Source organism: Ostrea edulis, chromosome 7 (genome assembly GCF_947568905.1).
Source record: "Ostrea edulis chromosome 7, xbOstEdul1.1, whole genome shotgun sequence".
NCBI lineage: Eukaryota > Metazoa > Mollusca > Bivalvia > Ostreida > Ostreidae > Ostrea > Ostrea edulis.
The window spans coordinates 51,086,699-51,099,198 of record NC_079170.1 but is presented as its reverse complement, the minus strand read 5'-3'; the positions used below and the strand labels follow the sequence as shown (position 1 = coordinate 51,099,198).

The 12,500-nt window shown below is 34.7% G+C and overlaps 2 protein-coding genes across 3 annotated transcripts in view; one reads left to right on the top strand and one right to left on the bottom strand.

The window, feature by feature from the left end:
- The window catches only part of LOC125654681 (leucine-rich repeat neuronal protein 3-like), a 12,001-nt gene extending 7,967 nt beyond the window's left edge, over nt 1–4,034 (bottom strand). Inside the window, exons 1-2 of the mRNA XM_048884702.2 lie at nt 3,903–4,034; nt 2,775–2,897 (exon numbers count right to left, since the gene is read on the bottom strand). The gene's annotated coding sequence lies outside the window, so the exon portion shown is untranslated. The remainder of the gene's footprint in view (nt 1–2,774; nt 2,898–3,902) is intronic.
- The window catches only part of LOC125654689 (mitochondrial inner membrane protease subunit 2-like), a 39,408-nt gene that overhangs the window by 20,154 nt on the left and 6,754 nt on the right, over nt 1–12,500 (top strand). For both annotated transcript variants that reach the window (XM_048884712.2, XM_056144678.1), the window contains exons 5-6: nt 7,553–7,618; nt 11,031–11,078. In XM_048884712.2, the coding sequence (XP_048740669.1) occupies nt 7,553–7,618; nt 11,031–11,078 (114 nt within the window). The remainder of the gene's footprint in view (nt 1–7,552; nt 7,619–11,030; nt 11,079–12,500) is intronic.

Genomic DNA, 12,500 nt, shown 5'->3' with positions numbered 1-12,500 from the left:
AATGCAGGTATTCTAGAAAATTACATTGATCATGCTGAAATTAAATATCCTTTAAAATAGATTATCTTAGGAGTCCAAATTGAATCTATAATAATCACAGAGGTATTCTAGATGCATGGGGCTGAAAATAAATCATCATTTTATGTTCTTGATTTATTTATTTTTTATTTTGGTTGGCCTTTTTGTCTTTACAGTTGCTATTGATCTCTGATAATTTTTGAGTGTCTTGAATTAATTTACATATTAATATCTAGATTCATTGTGGCCTGTCATTATCAGAGAAACTGAGAGGAGCATTCTGTTGGTGTACATTGCATGCAGTTTCCTATGGTATTTATTTTCTTTTCATGCCAATTTTCAGACAATTCCTGAAATGATGCAAATGAACAAGTCTTTTGAAGTTGTAATTACCACTGTGAAAATCAATTTATCTGGTAAAGGAAATCCTCTAACCAACAACACTGAGTATAGCCAAGAGCTAGTGGTCAAACCCTCCAATTAATTTCTTTGTCCAAATGCTCCTAGTCAGACTTTGTATATTAACATGAAATCCATATTCTGGAATCCCTCGTAAAGAGACTGACTAAATAATTGGGACTGTGGACAGTTTAATTATGGACAAACCCCAGGGCTCGTAATTTGGTGTTTGTAAAGTTTATTTCTTTGGTTGTTAATCATCCCATTGATATTGACAAACTTGTTCTGATTGCAAGCTGAGTAAACAAGCGGGCCGATTGAAAAAGGTATTCCAGCTATATTTGGATTTCATATAATTTTGAAAGCAATCTCAAATACAGATCTGGAAAAAAAAAAATCTGTTGATTACGATGTTTGTATTTACTGTCTATTACGCATCTTGTCTTTTATCTTGGGTTCAATTATATTTCATCTGGCCGTTTTAGATGCAATAGACCTCATCTCTACTTTATATTGTTCATAACTATTGGATGGCATGCAGATCAACGGGAATTAATGGACGTCATTATGTCATAACGACATCAGGATGTTGTGATATTAACTTTGAAGTTAAAATCATCCTAAAGTTTTACAAAGGCCAAGTGTGTCTGTTTTTTCTGGGATTTTTAAGGCATACAATATGCTGCCGTAACCAATGAATAGAAGCCGGCCGACCTGTTATGGTCTAGCCTGAAGAGTGTTGACTTTCTCTTAGTACTAGTGGGGCAAACCTGTGCCATATTGAGAATTAATTACACCAATTAGAGCTCTGATTACAAAAGCTAATATTTTTCCGATTGATTATTTTTTGTATTGATTTGACAATACTTGATATCGATATTTCTGTGAGCGTTAGTATTTGATATGAATTTGAAGGACAATTTTTGTTGAGTTTGATTCAGCCTGACCTGGTTTTATACCAATGTTTTGTTCAATACACACATCTCACATGACCAGCTTCAAATTGCTTCATTCCCCAATGAAAAAAAGATATAGTCCTTTGAAATTTACAGTAATTGCAGATTATATCTTGAAATATGGATATATGAAGATATTTTTTTAAATGCCGTAATACCAGACAGATATACTTTATCTCACATCAGAAAAACAAGTTCTTTCCACAGATATTTTATTGTCAGAATTGTTTATATATATATAAAAAAAGATTATCTTTATAGGTCCACAGTCCTACAGACTAGAAAGGCTTTGCAATCAAATAGTTTGTTTCTGTGATTTTAGTGAGAAGTATGTTTACACTTATAGCTATCTATAGTGAACTCCTGGGGACACTTCTAAATATTTCTCATCCGCATCAAGAGCATGCAGCCATGTTCTCCATTAAAGTAATATGCATAGCAGATGCTGCAGCAGAGTTTTAAAAAAGAAATGTTCCATTGGATATTGTACGTTCGTTTCTCTTGCCATATGATATTCATTTAAATTCAAAAAGTTTTCAAACACGGTGAACATTAAGCTAAAAACTCAATCAACTCCATTTATCATTTGAATTAAGCTAATGTTTCACATTATTGTTTATTCTGGATTCTTTTTATTCTTTTACATTCAGAAATATATTTTAAATTTTTAAATTGTTAGGGTGTTTTATACTGAAACTGCATAGGGCCTGGCTTTTATAAATAAGACTTCAATAGATCAGAAATATGGAAATTGAATACCATGTAATTTCTAAAACCTGTTTTTTCCCACACTGAATTCAGGTCAAAATCTGTTACTTTGTACTATTCGATTTCACACTTGTGTTAATGAATAGCAGAATCAATATCTTCATGAAAATAAAACATTTCCTCTGAAAAAAAAACACAGATGTTCATAATTTACAAATTGTTGTAAGGAACCATAATCGTGATAGGAGTTTAGTGAGGGGGGAAAATATCAGGCACATTAGTGTATTAATGTCACTGTGAAACATAGTACTGTTTACCTTTTGGTGTTGTGTCAAAGTTTACTGTTTTTATAATTATGAAATATTGAATAAAAATTAAAAATTTATAGTATGAAGAAATCAATGATTTAATTGAAGTGCACAATAATTGAATGAACACTGCAAGTTAGATTTTTAGTAATATTCAACACGACTGCAATTCACGCTGAATTCATGTACTGTACGTATTACCAAAACTCATTTCTCTAGTGTGTTTGTTAAGCTATTACACCAAACTTTTTTTTCAATCTTTATCTACATTTATTTCATTGAAACAAAATCAAAGCATGTACATACATTCTTTATAAAAAGTTATTAAAATTATGCAACATTAAAAACGTGAAATTCAAAAGATATTTCATTTTAAAGATTTTACCTGTACTAGGAATTTAAGGATGTACTATCCTTATTTCCGTGGTGTATCTTTCAAGTCCTCTGAAAGGGTCTTCAAACACCTGCATTTAATCACTAATTCAAAGAGCATCGAAACCCAATGCATCTGTAAATATGAATTGAGGAAACATTGTGGTTTTGTTATGAGGAATTCTCGTGTTGCTAGCAGAGATAATGTTCATAGGAATCAATTTAACGGCACTCAGTTATCTCAGACCTGCACTAGAAGTTAAAACAATGAGTGCACGTAATATCCCATCTGTGCAGCTCACTATACTCCACGAGCCTTATTGATCCAGTCAGAGGGGGGATGCTTTTATTGATTCAGGGAGAGAACAGAGACCCTCTCCCCTCGAAAGAGGGTCCCTGCCTCCAGGGGGTAGGAAAACTTCAGATACCAGGAAATTATGATGAAAATCGGCAGATTCTTCTGATACAGAAAGTTTTACCCTGAACAGGGATGATTCCTACAGATTATTGACTATCATAAATGATACTGATTCTTTCAGACACAAAAGTATACAAAATCTTGATAAATAAGTTTTCCATTAACCCATTAATTAAGTAATTAGGGCAGAACTTCTTTTGTTGCTGTCTTTAAATGTGATCAGAGCTCCCTGTATTGGTGATGCTTCTAAACATTATGTAACAAAGTTGTGATTATTAAAATTAATATTGACATACTTCATAAAGAGGGACCTTAAAAACACTTGCTATGCAACAAACTTTTTAAAAAAATGATAACTGAATTTACGTTTTTATTAGTAAAATGAATACAGTTTACCAGATGGAATGCAATTTATTTCCATGATTTCTCAATTAGGTCCAAAACAGTGGGAAAATTTTGTTCAGAGTGATATATATTTATAATAATATAGGTAGAGATAAAATATTTCAACTGTTGAACATCATAGAATTTACTACAAGTCCCTATTTTTGGGAGAAAATTTATATTTGTGCTTATTGCAACCAAGCTATTAAGCTTTAAAAAATACAGGTATAAGCCGATGTATTTATTTATTTTTTAATGTTTTTTTTGGTATCAATTTTTGTCCTTAATTGTCCCTTGTATGTAATCAACTGCTTTCAAGAATTTAAGAAAATGAAATACCTCCTTCCCAGTAAACCAAATCTCTCCATGCTGTAGTGTGGCTCATAATGGTAGTGCTTGAGATCCTTGGAATGATGGACTGACATATTGAGTGGCTGTAATTCACCCCTGTACCATTTTCATTAAACTGAGTGTGGGTTCTCCATGTGTAAAACTCCAGAACTAAGAGTCACAGGTGATGTGCTGGAAACTAATCTGGATAGAATCCAGATACCTCTTTAAAGGATTCAGTGGCATGTACAACATAAAAACATTGAATTTGGAATAGGACCCAGAGGATGGATTAGTATCTTAGATTTTAGGATTTAATGATTGATTGTTTGATTAAATATTGTTTAACGTCCCTCTTGAGAATTTTTCACTCATATGGAGACGTCACCACTGCCGGTGAAGGGCTGCAAAATTTAGGCCTTTGCTCGGCGCTTAAGCAGGGAGGGATCTTTATCGTGCCACACCTGTTGTGACATGGGACCTCGGTTTTTGCGGTCTCGTGTGTCTGTAACTACGCCACTGGATGTCATATTTTAGTACATCGGTGAACCTATGCCTTCTGATGCCCCGTCTTAATATGTCTGTCTATTATATGCCATTGTATGCATGTTTGATTTTAATCTCTTGTGTGTACTAATGCAGCCACCTGTTGCCTTGTTTGGTTTGACTATTTCTGTTTACTCTGCCACTTGTTTGGTTTGACTATTTCTGTTTACTCTGCCACTTGTTTGGTTTGACTATTTCTGTTTACTCTGCCACTTGTTTGGTTTGACTATTTCTGTTTACTCTGCCACTTGATGTCATACTAGTATTTGGTTTTAGTTTGTCTACTATGCCACCTGGTGCTCTGTTTGGAATTTGTATACATCACTGATGCCTTATTTGTGTCTGACTGCATTATAGAATCAAACTGAACTAATTCAATACAGACTTGTAGTACAATGTGGATGATTCACATCATGGTTGGCGTGACATAATTGTGATTGTGTGTTAGATAAATCTGATATTTATAGCTTAATTATCAAGAGATTGCAGTGAATTTTCATCTGATAAAACAATGCTAATGTCTTTGTTATTTCTTTCTGTGTCAAAAAGGTTTGCTATGGCAATTTTCATTATCTGATAATTTTTATCAATTTGGTTTGCTCTAGTTTCACAGTTTTTGCAAAATGCCATCTACCTTATCTATAATGATGAAAAACATTTGCATTTTAATTTGTTTCGGATGATGGCTATTATTACCAAGATATCTTTGTACTCTTTGTTAATTGTTTTATCAGATATACTTTCATATTTTTATCCTTTAGATCATTGATTAGTTTAGTTTTATGTACATCTTTCATTGAAATGACAGGATTTACTTGCACGTGTGTCAGCAGATTTTGAAATTACACCAATTTTCAATCAATACACATTGTATTTTTTCCTGGTGTGCTCACTTTAAAAATGAAAGTGCAAAACTGTTAGATGGCTTCAAGATGCTTTAAATGATTGATTTTTGTAGAATTCTTGTTTACTTTTTGGCACTTAAACATCTGGTTTAAAATTGTGCACATAGCTGTATACATAGCTTGTTGCACACATTTTGTCGACAGAACAGGAGCCTTTTGTGTAGCAAGCCCGTTGTTAAATACACTGAATTGATAATAAAATGTTCACTTTAATATATTGATTTTCAATGATTTTGGGCAAAACTATCTGCACCTATAAGAAATTCACATTATATTACAACGAAATTCCAATTCTTTACAAAGTGATATCGAATGACGATAATCTTTTTAGACACATTATGAAGAGAGCTTCTTATATTATAGTAAAAGTGGTAAAAGTGCAATATATTGCAACACATGACAACTCTATCACAATTAATGCATGTGCATCATTTTGTACATTTGATTAGGTGTGTGTTTATACTCCCCTCTCCCATACTGAGTACATAAAAGCCTGCAAATAAACGGAACATAACTGTTGTGTTGGTGTGAGGGGATCAAAGTGAATATAGATATATTTCATTTCTTATACGGAAAAATGGAATAGAAAATTTCAGTGACAGCACAAAATGCTGGTAAATAGCAGTATACCAGAAATATTTTTCTGTTCCATTGTGGTATGTGATAGTTATTGATGGTGTCTTTTGATGGATTTATTACAATAGATATAGGCTTTTTGCACAAGCGATACAATTGACATCACAGTACTTGCATCATGCCCAGATTTCACTGATCCATAACACATGGCTCTGATAAATCTGTGGTTAACTTCTTGCAGAATTTCTGCTTCAGTCTTATAATTCTGATATTTTAGCATATTTCATTGAACATGTAGTTTTCATATGTTTCAATGCAAAAAATCTTCTTAATGATTTTACCCTTTGAATCCAGGGGCCAGCTAGGGCCTTCAGCTTTGGGGAAAATAACGATATTTGATTGAAATTGGGAAATTTGTTTCATATAAATGAATAAGAAAAACAAGCAAAAAGTTAACCATTTGATATTTTATTATCAATGTGCCTTAGACAATTAAGCTTTAAATTCCGGTCTTTGGCAGAGAAAAAACTGTCAAAAATGTTTTGTAACAGAGTGGCATCAAGGTTGATGGCCCCTCATGGCATATTCTCATCAAAGCATCCATCATTTGGAATTTTTAGGCATCATTTTGGGAAAAACACCTGCTTTTCAGCATTGGGAATGGGGCTGAATTTAGGCCCTATACAGACCCTAAAAAAAACCTGTGATTAATACCGCTTTATCTTTGTTTTCATTTTTGTTACTACTGCATGCATGATAAAACTGGACCTTATCCATATCACACATTGTCTCAACCCGAGGGGACAACCCCACCCACCCACGCCCCATTGAGTATCAGCCCTTGGGTTGATGTCGGTCAAGGGTTGATATGGAGTGTGGTTATGAGGAGGGGTAAGATAATGTTCTCTGATATTGCTTATTTTTAGTAATACAATATAATAAAAACAAGCAGAAACAGAGATCATTATAATTGAGATTATGTGAGTACAAGTATATATTTTGAAATTTGTTTGAAACATGAAAACTGCATCTAAACTGTAAACATCATCATACTTGAAAAGTTCAAATAAATGCATGCTTATAAATCTAAATTGATATCTGTGAATATAGAGCAGTTTGAAGCAGAAATTCCACATATATATTTCATTAAATACTGCTATAATTTGCTGTAAACAGTCCTGTTTATATTTCATTATAGTGCTATTGTTGCAATCATTTCATTAAAATACTGCTATAATTTGCTGCAAACAATACTATTTATATTTTATCACAGGACTTAGGAGTATCAATTTTAAAAATAAAAATCCGGAAAAATAATATTCAATCCCAAAAAAATCCGTCTTTTGATAAAATTAAAAAAATTTGGGGGGTTTAATTGATAAAACTTCAGACTTTCCGGGTTTTTATTTGGATTTAATTGATAAAACTTTAGACGCCTGTGATTTTATCACAAGATGCAGTCACTCGCTTTGATAAGAGAGATAACTGTTACAGTTTTTAAAATTCACCTGTGATATACATGTGACATACTCACTGTTAACATGCTGATTATTAGAACATCATGCAATGGTAAAGTAAGAAACGTTTTTGAAGATCTAAACTGTAGGTATATCAGCTTTGTTTACTTTACAGATCACCGCGACATCATGACAAATACCTCATCAAGAGAATTGTGGGTCTGGAGGGAGACATTGTTAAGTAAGTCTTGAAGATCTGTCAAATATACTAGCCAAAATTAATTTAGATGTAAATTAAAAATAGCCCCCCCTCCCCCCCCCCCCCCCCAAAAAAAAAAACTTGCAAGCAATTTAATCAAATTTTGAAAAAAGTATTCTATCAGTTTTCAAATACTTTCCATTATTATGTAACAATTTTATGCTTTGTAATTTAAGGAAGTTAGCTCCTGAACTTTTGAGCACAACTGTGCAGGATGCTACAACTAAGTATTCACTAGTTCAATACTGATCCCATTGGTCATTGGTGCAAACATATTACACATCTATTACTGAACCATTCCAGTTGAAAAAAATTGTGTCAATTCAAATTTTGCGGTGAGGTGACGATGATGGTCGACCCTCGGATCCCCTGGAAATGGGGACGGGTCTTCTTGAAGATCCGGGGATGGTTAAGTCCTCCAGAAGGTGGTGGATGGGTCCATCTCCTCTTCCTAGAGTCGATCTCCCACAGATCCCCACAGTATAGTCGGGGGAAGGGCTTCTTGAAAGTAACTTGTTATTCTTCATCTGTGGTCGATCGACCCTCGGATCTCCCTCAGTAAAATCGGGGAGATGGTCTTCTTGAAGACTGTTTAAAAACTTTGGTCTCCAACCCCCATTTTTTATGCCCCCCTTCAGAGAAAAGGGGCATATTGCTTTGCACCTGTCAGTTGGTATATCAGTCGGTCGGTAGACCACATGTTGTCCGCTCAATATCTTGAGAACCATTCACTTGATCGTAATGATATACATATATGGGTTGGTTATGAGTAGAAAAGGACCCTTATTGTTTTTCAGGTCAAAAGGTCAAGAGTCAATCTACTCTGGACATAGGAATATATTGTCCGCTCAATGTCTAGAGAATCGTTTGCTTGACAGACATCAAACTTGGTACATCTTCATGAGAAAGATGCCCCTATTGATTGTAAGGTCACATGATCAAGGGTCAAACTGGACATAGAAATATAATGTCCACTCAATATCTTGAGAACGCTTGCTTGACAGACATCAAACTTGGTACATGTTCGGGAGAAGATGACCCCTATTGATTATGAGGTCATGTGATCAAAGGTCAAGGGTCAAACTGGGCATAGGAATATACTATCCGTTCAATATCTTGAGAACCCTTTGCTTGACAGACATCAAACTTGATATACTGGTACATCGTCAGGAGAAGATGATCCCAATTGATTTGAGGGCAGATGGTCAAGGGTCAAACTGGAAATAGGAATATACTGTCCATTCAATATCTTGAGAACCCTTTGCTTGACAGACATCAAACTTAGTACACTGGTACATCTTCAGGAGAAGATTACCCTATTGATTTTGAGGTCACATGGTCAAAAGTCAAGGGTTAAACTTGACATAGTAATATATTGTCTCCTTTATTTGAGAAATTATTTGTTTGATTGACACCAAACTTGGTACACTGGTACAGCATAAGGAGTAGATGACCCCTATTGATTTTTAGGTCACATTGTCAATTCACTCTTGACATTGGAAGATATTGTCTGCTCAATATTTTAATTGATGATACTACTATCAATTAAATAATGTGTGTGTAAAACCTTTTCAATTTTGTACCGGGGGGGGGGGGGGGGGGGGGGGGGGGGGGGGGGGAGCATATGTGTTTTACAAACATCTCTTGTTTTAGTTCCATTTTAAATTTTGATACAAGACCTTGAAAATTATGTGAAATTTTAGAAGTTGACATTACTCCTGATATGTCCTTTTAAACTCTCAAATTTGATATCATGAATTTTTTCGTATATCAAGTGCAAAAAGGTCATAATTTATTTCCATTACCAGTATTAAACATTTTTTTTTAATCTGTAATGTAAGAAGACATGATCATGTATCTATTTTATGTAATAATTGATTTGTGTTGCTTATGTTGTGTTGACACCAACAGACAAATCAAGTTTAATTGAATAATTAATTTTAAGTGCAAAAGGGTCATGTTTAGAACACTGTAGCTCAATAACAAACATTGAGACCCCAGTTTTTCTTTTTAATTTCCTAATTCTTCAATGTAGAAATAAAAAAAAAATACATGTACACTTCCTTAAATATTGACATTACTCCAAATATCAGGTGTGTACCTCTTTAAAAGTGACATCATACTGACAATGTTTTCCTAGTGAAATCATACTGACAATGTTTCTTAATGACATTATACCGACAATATTTTCCTAGTGATATCATAGTGACAGTGTTTTAGTGACTTCATACTGACAATGTTTTCCTATACATTGCACTGACAATGTTTTCCTAGTGGCATCATACTGACAATGTTTTCCTAGACATCGTACTGACAATGTTTTCCTAGTGACATCATACTGACAGTGTTTTCCTATTGACATCGTACTGACAATGTTTTCTTAGTGACATCATACTGACAATGTTTTAGTGACATCATACTGACAATGTTTTCCTAGTGACATCATACTGACAGTATTTTCCTATTGACATCGTACTGACAATGTTTTCTTAGTGACATCATACTGACAATGTTTTAGTGACATCATACTGACAATGTTTTCCTAGTGACATCATACTGACAATGTTTTCCTAGTGACATCTTACTGACAATGTTTTCCTAGTGACATCATACTGACAATGTTTTCTTAGTGACATCATACTGACAATGTTTTCTAAGTGACATCATACTGACAATGTTTTCTTAGTGACATCATACTGACAGTGTTTTCTTAGTGACATCATACTGACAATGTTTTTCTAGTGACATCATACTGACAATGTTTTCCTCATACTGACAATGTTTAAGTGACATCATACTGACAGTGTTTTCATAGTGACATCGTACTGACAATGTTTTCTTAATGACATCTAACTGACAATGTTTTCCTAGTGACATCATACTGACAGTGTTTTCCTAGTGACATTATGACTCTGACAATGTTTTTCTATACCCCTTTGCAACACACACACCCTCCTCCTTTTAAATGTATAGGACACTTGATTTAGGTTGTACCTCCACTTTTGAAAATTTTCTGGATTCGCCATTTATAGACTGATTAAATGCTAAAAATGATTAATCTTATTTGAATAGGACAGACGTAAATAACAGCAATGATCTTTGTATATGACCTATATTTCATAGTGTCAGGTCATGAATAGAGGTGTTTGGTTGTCAGACCTTGCACCTGTCAAAACACTCTGCTCTATATCAGCTTGATAAGGATCTTTTATCGTTGTAACACTATTTTTAAGGGGCTGTCTGTCAAAGAGTCGTGTTAATGCCCGTAACATAGATGTCACATATATGTGTGTGTAACAGTTCCCTCCAGTTTATTGGCTACAGTCTCCTATAGATTCAGATTTTAGGTGTCAATGCGGAATCCAAAATGACAATTACATTGTATCTGTTTCAGAATTCCAGAAAACACGAAAATTGCCTCACGATGGGACAACCCAAAGGGGTAAGCACCACCATAAAGCCTACACAAACTTTAGTGTAATGAAAGGAACATATATTGACCAAGTGATATGTATTAAGTGATTTGTATGTTACTTTCACTTGTATCACTTCACTTTGATGGGGGGGGGGGGGGGGGGGGGTCATGGACAAGGACTACATATTTAGATAATCCATAATGTTGAGGAATTAACTCAACATCACAATTAGTTAAAAGAAAAAAAATCATTAAACTGAGTTTTTATACGTCCGTCTTTAGATATGGTACAGCGATGCCTGTACGTCCGTCCGTTCGGGGTTTTCTCTTTATAATTTCATTTCCCTTTCACATATCATGCTGAAACTTGCTGTGTAGCTTCTTTGTGGGTCACTCTGGATCATACTGCAATTTTGATCCATTTCGACCTTTTTTCCAGGAGTTTTGTCCCTTTATTTGGAAATAATTATTATATGGAGGGTACATAATTTGTCCACCCTACTCCTCCCACAGTTTTCAAGTGAGAGCCTTCTTATTATGCCCCCTTCAAGGAAGAAGGGCATATTGGTTTGCACCTGTCGGTCTGTCGGTAGACCACATGTTGTCCGCTCAATATCTTGAGAACCAGACCGGTCGGTAGACCACATGTTGTCCGCTCAATATTTTGAGAACCATTCACTTGATGATAATGATATTTCATATGTGGGTTGGTTATGAGTAGAAGAGGACCCCTATTGTTTTTCAGGTCAAAAGGTCAAGGGTCAATCTACTCTGGACATAGGAATATAATGTCCGCTCAATATCTTAAGAATCCTTTGCTTGAAAAACATCAAACTTAGCACACTGGTACATCCTAAGGAGTAGATTACCCCTATTGATTTTGAGGTCATATGGTCAAAGGTCAAGGGTCAAACTGGACATAGGAATATACTGACCATTCAATGTCTAGAGAACCCTTTGCTTGACAGACATAAAATTTGGTATACCAGTACATCTTCAGAAGAAGATGACCCCTATTGATTTTGAGGTCACATGGTCAAAGGTCAAGGTTCAAACTGGACATAGGAATATACTGTCCGTTCAATATCTTGAGAACCCTTTGCTTGACAGACATCAAACTTGGTACACTGGTACGTCTTTAGGAGAAGATGACCCCTATTGATTTTGAGGTCACATGTTTAAAGGTCAAGGGTCAAACTGGGCATAGGAATATACTGTCCGCTCAATATCTTGAGAACCCTTTGCTTTACAGACATCAAACTTTGTACAGTGGTGTATATTCAGGAGAAGATGACCCCTATTGATTTTGAGGTCACATGGTCACAGGTCAAGGGTCAAACTGGACATAGAAATATACTGTCCGTTCAATATCTTGAGAACCCTTTGCTTGACAGACATCAAACTTGGTACACTGGTACATCTCCAGGAGAAGATGATCCCTATTGATTT